This window comes from Pan paniscus, chromosome 20 (assembly GCF_029289425.2).
Source record: "Pan paniscus chromosome 20, NHGRI_mPanPan1-v2.0_pri, whole genome shotgun sequence".
NCBI lineage: Eukaryota > Metazoa > Chordata > Mammalia > Primates > Hominidae > Pan > Pan paniscus.
The window spans coordinates 60,105,595-60,120,098 of record NC_073269.2 but is presented as its reverse complement, the minus strand read 5'-3'; the positions used below and the strand labels follow the sequence as shown (position 1 = coordinate 60,120,098).

At 54.8% G+C, this 14,504-nt stretch overlaps 2 protein-coding genes across 7 annotated transcripts; one reads left to right on the top strand and one right to left on the bottom strand.

The window, feature by feature from the left end:
- Positions 1–10: 10 nt before the first annotated feature.
- Positions 11–8,929, top strand: TFPT (TCF3 fusion partner). 4 transcript variants are annotated; one of them, XM_055103474.2, is made up of 7 exons: positions 11–149; positions 696–954; positions 3,426–3,506; positions 5,278–5,348; positions 7,545–7,614; positions 7,696–7,914; positions 8,775–8,929. In XM_055103474.2, the coding sequence occupies exons 1-7, from the start codon at positions 127–129 to the stop codon at positions 8,892–8,894; spliced, it is 843 nt and encodes a 280-aa protein (XP_054959449.2). In that variant the 5' UTR covers positions 11–126; the 3' UTR covers positions 8,895–8,929. The 4 variants fall into 4 exon arrangements, with proteins under 4 accessions (XP_054959449.2, XP_003830208.3, XP_054959451.1 ...); XM_055103475.2 differs by lacking the exon at positions 11–149 and adding an exon at positions 415–435; XM_003830160.6 differs by lacking the exon at positions 3,426–3,506.
- NDUFA3 (NADH:ubiquinone oxidoreductase subunit A3) lies at positions 6,193–13,466 on the bottom strand. Of its 3 annotated transcripts, XR_004668001.3 has the most exons (6): positions 13,210–13,410; positions 12,761–13,112; positions 12,461–12,535; positions 9,930–10,007; positions 7,214–7,500; positions 6,193–7,112 (listed from the first exon to the last, which is right to left on the bottom strand). XR_004668001.3 is itself a non-coding variant. In XM_003830170.5 (5 exons), the coding sequence occupies exons 2-5, from the start codon at positions 12,768–12,770 to the stop codon at positions 9,042–9,044; spliced, it is 255 nt and encodes an 84-aa protein (XP_003830218.1). In that variant the 5' UTR covers positions 12,771–13,112; positions 13,210–13,466; the 3' UTR covers positions 8,983–9,041. The 3 variants fall into 3 exon arrangements, 2 of the variants coding, with proteins under 2 accessions (XP_003830218.1, XP_024782486.1); XM_003830170.5 differs by lacking the exons at positions 6,193–7,112; positions 7,214–7,500 and adding an exon at positions 8,983–9,133 and having other exon boundaries at positions 13,210–13,466; XM_024926718.4 differs by lacking the exons at positions 6,193–7,112; positions 7,214–7,500 and adding an exon at positions 8,983–9,180 and having other exon boundaries at positions 13,210–13,418.
- Positions 13,467–14,504: the final 1,038 nt, after the last annotated feature.

Here is a 14,504-nt window from a genome sequence, read left to right as displayed (position 1 = left end):
CCTAGGGCCACGTCCCGCCGTCCTCGGCTGCTGAGCCTGATGGGACAAGTAGTTTTGCGAACGGCTTAACCTACAGATTGAAGAGGTCGGAAGCTCTGAGGCCCGGGGCTTCCGGAGGTCGCGGAGATGGAATTGGAGCAGAGAGAAGGGTATGTGGCTGAGCCCTTGTGAAAAAGTGCGAATCCCAGAAAACAGTGCAGCTGCATTGTGTGCAACCATATGAGCTTTTACGCTGAGGTCTGATGGGGGTTGTAGTTCATGCAACTGCTTTACCTTAGAACCCTTTTATGGACTGGGGTCATCCTGAGGGAGGAGAAGGTTAGGGGTTTGGACCGCTGGATCTGAGAGACGAGGAGGTTGGAAGCCAGGACTCTTGCGTCTGGTTGAGGGTTGGGGCTTGGACTCCCTGGGTCCTTGAAGAGAAAAAGTCTGGAGGTCTGGACTCTTGCATCCTGGGAGGAGGGGGTCAGGGCTTGAACCCTGTGGGTGCTGCGAAGGGTGGGTTGCGGACTTGGACTTCTGGGTCTGAGGGAGGAGGGCTGGGGGCTGGATTCTACGGTCTGAGGGAGGAGGGGCTGGGGGCCTGGATTCTAGGATCTCAGGGAGGAGGGGTTGGGGTCTGGGCTCCTGGTTCAGTGGGAGAAGGGGCTGGGGGTCCAGGATCCAGGGCCCCTGAGCCTTTCCCTGCCTCTCAGGACCATGGCAGCCGTGGGCTTTGAGGAGTTCTCAGCGCCGCCAGGCTCAGAGTTGGCGTTGCCTCCCCTATTTGGTGGCCACATCCTGGAGAGCGAGCTGGAGACGGAAGTGGAGTTTGTGTCAGGTGGTCTGGGCGGCTCAGGGCTCCGGGAGCGAGATGAAGAGGAAGAGGCAGCCCGGGGTCGGCGGCGGCGCCAGCGGGAATTAAATCGCAGAAAGTACCAGGCACTAGGCCGGCGCTGCCGGGAGATCGAGCAGGTAGGTGAGTGCGGATCCCCCTGTTTTGGGGTCCCCTGGCCTAAACTACCGCCCCCTGCAATCTCTGCCTTTCCACATGCCCAGCCTTTCTTGGCTTGCTGAAGGAATCTTCCGCTTATATATTCAGTCATTTAGCATGCATTATGTGTCTGGCCCTGTGCCGGGCCCCTGGAAGGGCCATCTCCCGTGGAGCTTCCCTGACAACGCAGATGGGTTCTCTGATGTCTCCCGGGGGCCTCTCAATGCGTGGCACCGCTCACAGGTGAAAGCCCAAGCTCTTCACATCTCCCATACCCCTGCCAGGATTCACTCCTCTCGACTCATTCATTCTGCCTCTTGAGTGTCTCTGGACCCTTCTCCTCTCCTCCATCCCTATGGCTGCCACTACAAACTCCAGCTGTCTGGGCTGAATGACTGCAATAGCCTCCTTGCTGAGAATAAGGATGGGCTGGGCATGGTGGCTCACGCTTGTAATCCTAGCACTGGGAGGCTGAGGCAGGCGGATCATCTGAGGTTAGGAGTTCGAGACCAGCCTGGCCAACACGGTGAAACCCCATCTCTACTAAAATACAAAAAAAATTAGCCAGGTGTGGCGGTGCGCACCTGTAGTCGCAGCTACTCGGGGGGCTGAGGCATGAGAATTGCTTGAACCCGGGAGGCGGAGGTTGCAGTGAGCCAAGATCATGCTGCTGTACTCCAGCCTGGGTGACAGAGTGAGACTCCGTCTCAAAATCAATCAATCAATCAATCAATCAATGAGGATTAAACAGCAGGCAGGGCTCAGATCTTGGCAGGCCAGGAACACCAGGACAAGAAGTCTGGATATTTTTTTTTCCTTGAGAGTGAAGGAGCCACTGAAGGGTTTCAAATGGGGGAGGAACAGCATCAGGTCTGGATGCCTGAAACTCTGAAGACAGTTGTATTAGTTTGCTTGGACTCCCAGAACTTATCACAAATAGGGTCCCTCAAGCACAGAAATTCCTGTCTGACAGTTCTGGAGGCTAGACGTCCAAGGCAAGGTGTCGACAGGGTTGTGAGAATCTTCCAGGCCTCTCCCCTGGCTTCTGGAGGTTTCTGGCAGTCATTGGCACGTAGAAACATCACCCTGATCTCCGCCTTCATCTTCACATTGCTGCTGCCTCTGTGTGTGTGTGTGTGTCCCAATTTACCCTTTTTATGACTCCAGTCATACTGGATTAGGGCCCACCCACTGGCCTCATTTGAACTTGATTACTTTTGTAACGACACTGTCTCCATATAAGGTGATCCTGAGGTACTGGGGGTTAGAGCCTCAACACCCTCTTTTGGGGGAAATAATTCAACTCTTTTTTTTTTTTTTTTTTTTTGAGGTGGAGTCTCGCTCTTGTCTCCCAGGCTGGAGTGCAATGGCACCATCTCAGCTCACTGTAACCTCCACCTCCTGGGTTCGAGTGATTCTCCTGACTCAGCCTCCCTAGTAGCTGGGATTACAGGCGCCTGCCACCACACCCAGCTAATTTTTGTATTTTTAGTAGAGACAGGGTTTCACCATGTTGGTCAGGCTGGTCTCAAACTCCTGACCTCAGGTGATCTGCCCACCTCAGCCTCCCAAGGTGCTGGGATTACAGGCTTGAGCCACCATGCCTGGCCTTCAACTCTTTTTCTGAGACAGGTTCTCACTTTGTGCTGGAGTGCAGTGGCACAATCTCAGCTCATTGCAGCCTCCATCTCCCAGGTTCAAGCAGTCCTCCTGCCTCAGCCCCCAAAATAGCTGGGACTACAGGCGCACACCACCACACCTGGCTAATATTTGTACTTTTTGTAGAGACGGGGTTTTGCCATGTTGCCCAGGCTGGTCTTGAACTCCTGACCTCAAGTGATCCACTCGCCTTGACCTCCCAAAATGCTAGGATTACAGGCATGAACTACCACATCTGGCCTCAATTCTTAATGACAGTATTGGGGAGTTCTGTAAGGAGGAAGGCTAGAGGCCAGGGGCATATTCCAAACCCTGTTTAACAGACAGACACCAAGGCCCAAACGGACTCAACTGGAGCCTCTGCCGTTAATCCACCCCCAGGAATAGATTACTCCTATTTTACAAGTATAGAAAATCAATGCTCAGAGAGGTTAAGTAATGCACCCAAGCTCAGAGCTCAGCAGTGGCAGATCTGAGATTTTTTTTTTTGAGACAGGGTCTTTCTCTGTTGCCCAGGCTGGAGTGCAGTGGCATGACTGTGGCTCACTGCAGCCCCAACATCCTGGACTCTAGCAATCTCAGCCTCCGAAGGAGCTGGGACTACAGCCACCAAGCCCAGCTAATTTTTTTTGTTAGTTTTTGAGTGTTGGGGGTCTCACTCTGTTGCCCAGGCTGGTGTCGAACTCCTGGCCTCGAGTGATCCTCCTGCCTTGGCCTCTCAAAGTGCTGGGATTATAGGCATGAGCCACTGTGCCAAGCCAGAGCCAAAACTTGAACTCTTTTTTTTTTTTAGATGGAGTTTCGCTCTTGTTGTCCAGGCTGGAGTGCAATGCTGCAATCTCAGCTCACTGCAACCTCCGCCTCCTGGGTTCAAGTGAGTCTCCTGCCTCAGCCTCCCAAGTAGCTGGGATTACAGGCATGCACCACTACACCTGGCTAATTTTGTATTTTTAGTAGAGACAGGGTTTCACCATGTTAGGCTGGTCTCAAACTCCTGACCTCAGGTGATCCGCTCGCCTTGGCCTCTGAAAGTGCTGGGATTACAAGTGTGAGCCACCGTGCCTGGCACTTTTTTTTTTTTTTTTTTTGAGACAGTCTTACTCTGTCACCCAGGCTGGAGTGCAGTGGTGTGATCTCGGCTCACTGCAACCTCCAGCTCCCGGGTTCAAGCGATTCTCCTGCCTCAGCCTCCTGAGAAACTGGGATTACAGGCATGCGCCACCATACCCAGCTAATTTTTGCATTTTTCTTTCTTTTTTTTTTTTTTTTAGTAGAGATGAGGTTTCATCATGTTGGCTGGGCTGGTCTGGAACTCCTGACCTCAGCCTCTTGAGTAGCTGAGATTACAGGCATGTGCCACAACATCCGGCCAATTTTTGTATCTTTAGTAGAGACGGGGTTTCACCATGTTGGCCAGGCTGGTCTTGAACTCCTGACCTCAAGTGATCTGCCTGCCCCGGCCTCCCAAAGTGCTGGGATTACAGGCGTGAGCCACTGTGCCCCGCCCTGAACTCAGGTCTTTCTGACCCAGGAGCAGCACCTGCTTCAGCCACTGTCTTCGGGTCCCTGTTTGGCTGAGTCACATCTCTCCCTCCATGTCTAGGCTGGAGTCCTCAGAAGCTGCGTGCAGGGCTGTCCCCTCAGCCTGGCATACTTTCCTCCTGTCACCCCTTTGTCTCCTCCTTATTCAAGTCTCGGCCCACGGGCCTTCTCTGCAGGTCGTAACTAAAGTCGCACCTCCTGCCCTAACCTCCAGCATGTCTGACTCTTTGGTATTCACCAAGCACTTCTCACTTTTCAAAGTCATCAATTCCGCAAACGTTCATGGAGGAGGTACTACGTGCCAGGCTCTGGTGAAGGCACGGGATGTAGGAACAAGTCGCTGTCATTTTTCAGCTCATGCTCTGGCTGGAGAGGCGGTCAGTCAGCAGAATAAGCAAAGAGGCGGAGAGGCTGCGTCCTGCCTCCTCAGATGAGCACTAGGAGGAAATAAAGCTAAGAGTGAATGGCCTGGTGGGGTTCTGGCATGGGAAGAGGGGGCGGGTGTGTTGCAACTTTTTTTTTTGAAACAGAATCTCGCTCTGTTGCCCAGCCTGGAGTGCAGTGGGGTGATCTCAACTCACTTCACCCCTCCACCTCCCAGGTTCGTGCGACTATCCTGCAGGCACCTGCCACCATGCCCAGCTAATTTTTTGTATTTTTAGTAGAGATGGGGTTTCATCATGTTGGCCAGGCTGGTCTCGAACTCCAGACCTCAGGGGATCTACTCGCCTCGGCCTCCCAAAGTGCTGGGATTACAGGCGTGAGCCACCGCGCCTGGCCTGGTGTGTTTCGACTTAATGGGAGGTTCAGGCTCTCTGAGCAGGTAACAGTTGACCTAAGACTTGGAGTGGGGAGTGAGTTGTGCGGATGACTGGGGAGAGGGTCCAGGTAGAGGAACAGCATGTGGAAGGCCCCCACTGGAGGGCACTCAGGACTGTGGCATGGTGAGAGGGGAGCTGGAGGGATGGGAAGGTGGAAGGACCTCAGGCCACGGGATGGTCTTTGGCCAGTCTCCAGAGTTTAGTGCGTGCCCCATTAAACATCCGTTAAACAAATGAACGGGAGTCGTGGGATCCAGCTGATGGGAGTTTCCCACCCCATAGGTGAACGAGCGGGTCCTGAACAGGCTCCATCAGGTGCAGAGGATAACTCGGAGGCTGCAGCAGGAACGGAGGTAACCCCTTCTCCGTCCCCTCTGGGCCCGTGAGCCTCAGCTCCCAAATGCTCCCAGCCCCTCTGTCTCTCCCACTCCCACATCCACCCAACCCTCACAAGCCACAAGGAGAAGCTGGAGATGAGGGCCAGGGGCTGAGGCAAACAAGGAGGAAGAGTGGGATTCGGTGTTGGAGGAGAGGGCTGAGCACTGGGACTGAGGGAGGGCTGGGTGGAGAGGGCTGAGCACTGGGACTGAGGGAGGGCCGGGTGGAAGGGGCTGAGCACTGGGACCGAGGGAGGGCCGGGTGGAGAGGGCTGTGTGCTCAGACTGAGGGAGGGCTGGGTGGAGGGGGCTGTGCGCTCCGACTGAGGGAGGGCCGGGTGGAGGGGGCTGAGCACTGGGACTGAGGGAGGGCCGGGTGGAGAGGGCTGAGCACTGGGACTGAGGGAGGGCCGGGTGGAGGGGGCTGAGCACTGGGACTGAGGGAGGGCCGGGTGGAGGGGGCTGAGCACTGGGACTGAGGGAGGGCCGGGTGGAGGGGGCTGAGCACTGGGACTGAGGGAGGGCCGGGTGGAGAGGGCTGAGCACTGGGACTGAGGGAGGGCTGGGTGGAGGGGGCTGAGCACTGGGACTGAGGGAGGGCTGGGTGGAGGGGGCTGTGTGCTGGGACTGAGGGAGGGGCGGGTGGAGGGGGCTGTGTGCTGGGACTGAGGGAGGGGCGGGTGGAGGGGGCTGAGCACTGGGACTGAGGGAGGGCCGGGTGGAAGGGGCTGTGTGCTGGGACTGAGGGAGGGCCGGGTGAAGGGGCCTCCTCCCCCTGAAGGGAGGGAACAGCAGGATGGAAGGCACACAAGCACAGACCTGGCTGCAATTTTTTTTTTTTTTTTTTTTTTTTTTGCTGTGTGACTCTAAGCAAGCAGTGTCCCTTCTCTGAGCTGTTTCCTATCAACTAAGGGCAGCACCAATATCATGAGGCTGCGGCAGGGTTGTCAGAGCTTGCAGGTGGTGAGCTGAGCTCAGAGCTTCCCACTGTGCGTCTCCACAGAAGCTGCCCAGGTGGCTGCTGCCCCTGCCACTCACAGTGTCCCTGTACCAGCAAAACTGGAGCAAGCTTTGTAGGAATGGCTCCACGTTGCTGAGTCAACCACAGTTCTCATCTCAGTCCTTGGCTCAGGCTCGGCGCAGTGGCCCAGGGCTATGTGCTCTTCCCTGGAGCCCATTCTTGCCATCCTGGGCACCCAGCAGCCTGGGGTCTCCTGCCTTTCCGGCTGTTCCTTCTTGGCTGCCTTTGCTAGTTCATCCTCCCTCCCCAAAGCTGAAACCTGCGGCTCCCAGGGTTCCTCTGTCCGTACCTGTGCTGTCCAGCACGGTAGCCGCCGGCCACAGGTGAGATTTTCACTTAAGTTGAAATAGGCCGGGCGCAGTGGCTCATCACGCCTGTAATCCCAGCACTTTGGGAGGCCGAGGCAGGCGGATCACGAGGTCAGGAGATCGGGACCATCCTGGCTAACACGGTGAAACTCCGTCTCTACCAAAAATACAAAAAAATTAGCCGGGCGTAGTGGCGGGCGCCTGTAGTCCCAGCTACTCGGGAGGCCGAGGCAGGAAAATCGCTGGTACCAGGGAGGTGGAGGTTGTGGTGAGCCAAATTCACGCCACTGCACTCCAGCCTGGGCGACAGAGTGAGATTCCGTCTCAAAACAACAACAACAAACCTGCCCAGGTGCTGGTGCAGAGCAGGCATTCCATCAATTGAACCTTAAGGAACTGTGGAGGCAGGGGCTGGGGAAAGAAGAGAAGGGGGTGTTTATAAGAGGTGAGGTCATTAGGAGGAACGTTCTGTACTCCCCTCTCTTCAGTTATCAATAAAAATTATAACTCACATATGAATGTTTACTAAGTGCTGACATCACATTAAGTACAGAAATCGTCTGGTGTCACTACTTCAGTGTCACCGCTGCAACATCCAGCCGAGGGTGTCATGTCGTTTGCAGAGCAGGAAACTCAGCCTCAGAATGGTCGCCTTGTCTTGCTTGAGGTCTCAAGGCTGGTCAAGGGCATGGCTCCCAGGCCTCCAATGCCAGAGCTCAGGACCGTCTGGCTCCAGGACAGCTTTGGCGTTGAGTGGAGTGGGAGCTGAGCTCTATCCTGTGGCCCTTTTCCCCAGCCGCTAGGAGATAAGTTATTCCGTTGGTGGCTTCTCCCCCTGAGCAGGTTCCTCATGAGAGTGCTGGACTCCTACGGGGATGACTACCGGGCCAGCCAGTTCACCATTGTGCTGGAGGTGAGTGTTGGGCCTCCAGGAGGGTCAGGAACTGGGAGCTCAGGACCCACCCATCACCTACCTCCCCCTCCTCCCTGCCAGGATGAGGGCAGCCAGGGCACGGATGCCCCCACCCCAGGCAATGCTGAGAATGAGCCTCCAGAGAAAGAGACATTGTCCCCGCCCAGAAGGACTCCTGCACCCCCAGAACCCGGCAGCCCAGCCCCCGGCGAGGGGCACAGTGGGCGGAAGAGGCGGCGAGTGCCACGGGATGGACGCCGAGCAGGAAATGCACTGACTCCAGAGCTGGCCCCGGTGCAGGTGAGGAAGGCGGGAACTCAAGGGGAGGGACTGGGGCTCCAGAGCTGGCGCCAGTGCAGGTAAGGAGGGGGGACTCAAGGGGAGGGGCCAGGGCTGGGGCTGAGTTAGGTTCAGGGCTCTTGGGTTTTGGTTCTGCACCCCGAGGGGCCCAAGGCTGGGGAAAGTTGGAGAAGGGAGGTGAACCAGGACATGTTGGAGACCTAGGATCAGGCAGGGAAGTAGTTGGAAAAAGTGGGGTAAAGGCTTGGGTGAAAAGGAGGCAAAGTTGGAAAGGGAAAGAGGAAGACCTGGAGAAGGAAAAATAGCTAGAGAAGGCTGGGAGTAGAGGAGAAGGATCAGAGAAGACGGAGTGGAAGGGAAGGCCCAGTGTGGGGAGGAAAGCTGGAAGAACATCTGGACCCAGGAACACTGGGATTGCCTCTGAGGTGTAAGGAGGAAGGTGACTGGCCTGGGAAGACAAGAACTGTGAGGCTGGCCAGGTGCAGTGGCTCATGCCTGTAATCCCAGCACTTTGGGAGGCCTAGGTAGGAGGATCACTTGATGCCAGGAGTCTGAGACCTGCCTGAGCAACATACTGAGACCCCATCTCTACCAAAAAGAAAAAACATGTTAGGCTTGGTTGGCAAGTGCCTGTAGTCCCAGCTACTTGGGAAGCTGAGGTGGGAGGATCACTTGAGCCTGGGAGGCAGAGGCTGCAGTGAACTATGATGGCACCACTGCACTCCAGCCTGGGCAACAGAGTGGAGTCTCTTTAAAGAGTCTCTTTAAAAAGCAAAACAAAATGAAAACAAAAATGGTGAAGCTGATGGGATTTTCTAGATTCCCAGGCCTGTTAACACCTTGTTCCTTATCTCTTGCAGATTAAGGTTGAGGAAGACTTTGGCTTTGAAGCAGATGAGGCCCTGGATTCCAGTTGGGTTTCTCGGGGTCCAGACAAACTGCTGCCCTACCCGACCCTGGCCAGCCCAGCCTCTGACTGACGCATGCCCAGTAAACTGAACCCACACTCACCCCAGCCACCGTCTACTTGTTCCCACCTCTGATCACACACATGCTCACGTTCTGGGGTTGGTTTTCACATTTTTATTGGGAGCCGTGGGAGGGGCCGCTTCTGTCAGTGGAGGTGCTCACAGTTTCTTCAGCCACTCCAGGCTGGGGCCCTGGGGGTCCTGGGGGTGGCTGGGCACGTCGGGCATGTTCCCATCATCACGGACGGGCACTGTGGGGCAGGAGGTGGGCCACTGAGACCAGCATGTCTCCAGGGCCCTGGAGAGAAGAGCTGGTCTGTTGCTTTATGTTCAGAGAGGGAAGGGGGACCCCAGGGGTGAGAGGGGAAGGGTCAGAGAATCAGTGATGCAGAAAGAGGCGGGAAATACAGAGACTGAGAGACACGGAAAACCAGAGAGATAGTGAGGGAGAGATCCCGCGCACTAGAGAGCTAGGGTCAAGAGATGGGGAAACAGGACAGAAACCTGAGAAGATGGAGACCGAGAAACCACCACAGATGGGAACCCAGAGAGAGATAGAAATCTGGAAAGGTAATAGAAACTCGAAGCACAGGCCAGGCGCGGTGGCTCACGCCTGTAATCCCAGCACTTTGGGAGGCCGAGGTGAGTGGATCACAAGGTCAGGAGATCGAGACCATCCTGGCTAACACGGTGAAACCCCGCCTCTACTAAAAATACGAAAAAATTCGCATGTCGTGGTGGCGGGCACCTGTAGTCCCAGCTACTCGGGAGGCTGAGCTTGCAGTGAGCTGAGATCGCGCCACTGCACTCCAGCCTTGGCGACAGAGCGAGACTCTGTCTCAAAAAAAACCAAAAAAACAAAAACGAAGCACAAACACAGAATAGTATACGAATTATATCTCAATTCTTAAAAAATGGAACAGGGGGGTCCAGGCACCACTGCAGAATCTCTGATAACTGCTTAGGAAAGACCTGCCCATAACTGCCCTTACCCCAGCACAGGGAGGCTGGGCCTATTCCGGGGATCCCTGCCTCGCCCCCACTCACCTGGGTAGTTGTAGGGCGTGGCCTTGTTGATCATGACGGAGTACTTGAAGTAGGGGCTCAATGGGGGCAGAATTACAGCTGTGGAGAGACACAGGGGTGAGGCCCAGGGGAAGGTGGCTCTGAGGAGAGGGGAAGAGAAGCTGAGCCTTGGCAAAGGGAAGATAAAGTGTGAAGGGGGAGGGCAGCAGGGAGGGCCAGCACGTCCAGGAGGATCCTTGGTACCTTGGGATCCCTACTTATAGACAGGAGGGTTTAAAACTCTTTTTTGGGGGGTTAAGTGGAGGTAGGGGTGGGAGCCTAACACTCACAGATACGTGGGGCCTAGAGGAGGCAGCAGTGGGGTTGGTCATGGAATGAGCACGTTTGAGTGTAGGGTCATCATGGAGCATCCTGGGGGTAGTGTCATGGGACTATTCTGGAGAAATCAAGACTGTTACAAATTTGGCCGGGCACAGTGGCTCACGCCTGTAATCCCAGCACTTTGGGCGGCCAATGTGGGCGGATCACCTGAGGTCAGGAGTCGGCGACCAGCCTGGACAACATGATGAAACCCCGTCTCTACTAAAGATACAAAAATTAGCCGGGCGTGGTGGCAGGAGCCTGTAATCCCAGCTACTCAGGAGGCTGAGGCAGAAGAATCCCTTGAGCCTGGGAGGCAGAGGTTGCAGTGAGCCCAGATTGTGCCATTGCACTCCAGCCCGGGCAACAGAGAGAGACTCCATCACAAAAAAAAAAAAAAAAAGACTTACAAACTGGAGGAGAAAGGGTTGCACAAACAACAGTCACTGACCACAGTCCATTTAGGGTGGGCGCCAGGAGTCCTGGGGGATGGGGTACAGTTCATAAAAGGAATGTTCTAGGCCAGTGCTGACAGATGGTAAGAGCCAGGTATATAATTTTATATCTTCTAGTAGCCACAGTAAAAATAAAAGATACAGATGAAACAAATTTTAAGAAACATACTTGGATGGGCGAGGTGGCTCATGCCTATAATCCCAGGACTTTAGGAGGCTGAGACGGGTGGATCACCTGAGGTCAGGAGTTCGAGACCAGCCTCACCAATATGATGAAACCCCGTCTCTACTAAAAATACAAAAACAGCCGGGTGTAGTGGCATGCGCCTGTAATCCCAGCTACTAAGGAGGCTGAGACAGGAGAATCGCTTGAACCCGGGCGGCGGAGGTTGCAGTGAGCCGAGATCAGGCCATTGCACTCTAGCCTGGACAAAAGCGAAACTCCGTCTCAAAAAAACAAAAACAAACCAAAAAAAAAAAAACCATAGTACATCCAAAATATCACTTCAACATGTAATCAACAAAAGATTATTGGTAGTTTACACACTCTGTTATACTAAGTTTTTGAAATCCAGTGTCTTATACCACCTCAATTCATACCAGCACCACTTCAAATGCTCAGTGGCCAGGTGTGGCTGGTGGCTGCCATACTGAATAAGTGTTCAGAACCTTAACCTAGTGCCTGGCTGGTGGACCAGCAGTACTGACAAGACCTGGGAACTCTTCAAAAATGCAGAATCCCATGCCCCACCCCAGACCTACAGAATCAGAACCTACAGTTTGGCCGGGCGCAGTGGCTCACCCCTGTAATCCCAGCACTTTGGGAAGGCAGATCACTTGCGGTCAGGAGTTCAAGACCAGCCTGGCCAACATGGTGAAACCCCGTCTCTATTGAACATACAAAAAATTAGCCGGGCATGGGGGCGGGCGCCTGTAGTCCCAGCTACTCGGGAGGCTGAGGCAGGAGAATGGCGTGAACCCGGAAGGCGGGGCTTGCAGTGAACCGAGATCGCGCCACTGCACTCCAGCCTGGGCGACAGAGCGAGACTCAGTCTCAAAAACAAAAACAAAAAATTAGCTGGGCGCCTGTAATCCCAGCTACTCGGGAGGCTGAGGCAGGAGAATCCCTTGAACCCAGGAGGCCGAGGTTGCAGTGAGCCGGGATCGCGCCACTGCACTTCAGCCTGGGTGAGAGTGAGACTCCATCGCAAAAAAAAAAAAAAAAAAAAAAAAAAAAGCTGCATTTTAACAATCCCCCGCCCCCATCCCTGCAGGAACTCCGGTGCTAATTAAAGTGTGAGTAGCGCAGTTCCAGGGCAGAGGGCAGAGATTTTCAATCAGCAAGGCACATTGGGATCATACGGGGATTTTCACAAGACACAGATTCCCCAGTCCCACCTCCACCCAAGCCAACTCAATTCAGAATGGGGGAGAGGAAAGATGAAAAGGAGGAGGAGGATCTGGACTTTTTTTTGGTGCTCAGGTGTTAAGGCATAAGCAGGGTTGAGAACGTCTCATTTAGAGGGGTTAAGAGCGTATTGGGTAGGTGGAGAGGAACGCGGGGGGCGATGGTGGAGAGGTTATAATGGGTATGGGGATAGATAAGGGGATGCTGTGGGGGTGCAGACACACTAGAGGGGACCCGAGGGCGGCGATAGGGCTTTAGGGGTACAAGATGGAGGGATGTAGGGGGACGGGGGTGGACGATGCAAGTTTGCGCCTGGAGCACTCACGCACCGAGGCCCCCGACGACGAAGGACACGACCAGCACTGGCTCCTTGTCCCAAGCATTCTTGAGGAAGGCGCCGACTCCTGAAGGGGTGGCAAGGAGCGTCACCCCTGCAAGTAGCTGCCCCCGGTGACCTCTAACCCTCTCGTGCCACCCCTGCCCTGGAGGAGCCCCCTCGTGACTTCTGCGTCCCCCTCCAGCACGGACCCCATCGCTTCCACCCCTGCCCTGCCGCACCTCAGTCCCAGGACCGCCCAGAGGTTCCCAGAACTACCCGAGCCCCGCGCGCCACCGGCACCTGCACTTACTCGCAGCCATCTTGGTCTCGGCGGCGGCGACAGCGGCGAGGACGCGGAGCACCCTGGGAGTTGTGGTCCCTATGCGCGAGAACCCGCTCCCCGGGCTGCGCGTGCGCCCTGGAGCAGAAGTAGAGGCGAAAGCCAGGACGCGGAGCACTCTGGGAGTTGTGGTCCCTCTGTGCGACGGCCCGCTTTCGGAGCCTGCGCGTGCGCACTCGCGCAGAACAAAGATGGAGCCGTGGAGGTAAAGGAAGTGGTGTCAGGAGCAAGCGCAAGCCTGACTTTGCGGACCTGCGTGGAATCTCCTTAGTCTCAGCCTAGAAGTCGCTCCGGAGTGACTAGTCCTCCTGCTGCGACCCACCTAAGGCGGAACAAAATAGTCCCCGTTTTATAGTTTATGTATGAAAGCCCATTTTACAGACGAATAAACTGAGCCCGGGAGAAGGTGAATGACTAACCTGTCCTTCGAGGTCTCAGCTCAACATCGGCTCGTCCTGGAAGCGCTAGGTCTCATCCCAGATGGGTTAGGAGCTTTCTGCGGGCTCTCACAGTGCTCTGTTACCGCCATTATAGCTCAGATCACTTAAGAAACTGACCTGGTCTGGGCCGGGCGCGGTGGCTCACGCCTGTAATCCCAGCACTTTGGGAGGCCGAGGCGGGCGGATCACGAGGTCAGGAGATCTAGACCATCCTGGCTAACACGGTGAAACCCTGTCTCTACTTAAAAATACAACACAAATTAGCCGGGCGTGGTGGTGGGCGCCCGTAGTCCCAGCTACTGGGGAGGCTAAGGCAGGAGAATGGCGTGAACCCCGGAGGCGGAGCTTGCAGTGAGCAGGGATCACACCACTGCACTCCAGCCTGGGCGACAGAGCGAGACTCCGTCTCAAAAAAAAAGAAACTGACCTGGTCTTGGTCTTTCAGTCGGACTGGTAGCTGCTGCTTGAGAGCAGTAACGGAGTCTGAGTTCCCTCTGTGCCTGCCAACATGGCACAGCGAGGGTCTGGCACGTAATAGGTGCTAATTTTTTTTTTTTTTTTTTTCTGAGATTGAGTCTAGCTCTGTTGCCCAGGCTGAAGTGCAATGGCGCGATCTCGGCTCACAGCACCCTCCGACTCCCGAGTTCAAGCGATTCTCCTGCCTCAGCCTCCTGAATAGCTGGGATTACAGGCGTGCGCCTCCACACCCGGCTAATTTTTCTGTTTTTAGGAGAGACGGGGGTTTCTCCATGTTGGTCAGGCTGGTCTCGAACTTCCCGACCTCAGGTGATCCACCTGCCTTGGCCTCCCAAAGTGCTGGGATTACAGGCGTGAGCAACCGCGCCCGGCCTAGAGGGGCTAATTTTTATCTATCTATCTATCTATCTATCTATCTATCTATCTATCTATCTATCACAGTATCACAGCAAGAGCCTGGCACATAATTGGTGTTAATTTTTATCTATCCATCAATCAATCACAGCAAGGGCCTGGCACTTAACAGGTGCTAATTTTTATCTATCTATCTATCTATCTATCTATCTATCTATCTATCTTTCAATCACAGCAAGTGCCTGGCACATAATAGGTGCGAATTTTTATCTATCTGTCAATCAATGACAGCAAGAGTCTGGCACATAATAGGTTCTTATTTTTAAAACAGATATCTTTCTGTCTGTCTGTCTATCTATATTTAAAGACATGGTCTCACTCTATCACCCAGGCTGGAGTGCAGTGGCACAATTTATTTATTTATTTTTTAGACAGGGTCTCGC

What these genes read in the sequence shown, in the direction of transcription:
- TFPT (XM_055103474.2), top strand. Translation starts at nt 127, where the DNA reads ATGGAATTGGAGCAGAGAGAAGG. An exon ending in GAATTGGAGCAGAGAGAAGG is followed by an intron (nt 150 to 695) that starts GTATGTGGCTGA and finishes CCTGCCTCTCAG; the next exon opens with GACCATGGCAGCCGTGGGCT. An exon ending in CAGAGCTGGCCCCGGTGCAG is followed by an intron (nt 7,915 to 8,774) that starts GTGAGGAAGGCG and finishes TATCTCTTGCAG; the next exon opens with ATTAAGGTTGAGGAAGACTT.
- NDUFA3 (XM_024926718.4), bottom strand. An exon ending in CTTCGTCGTCGGGGGCCTCG is followed by an intron (nt 10,008 to 12,460) that starts GTGCGTGAGTGC and finishes GTCTCTCCACAG; the next exon opens with CTGTAATTCTGCCCCCATTG. An exon ending in CACGCCCTACAACTACCCAG is followed by an intron (nt 9,181 to 9,929) that starts GTGAGTGGGGGC and finishes TCTTCTCTCCAG; the next exon opens with GGCCCTGGAGACATGCTGGT.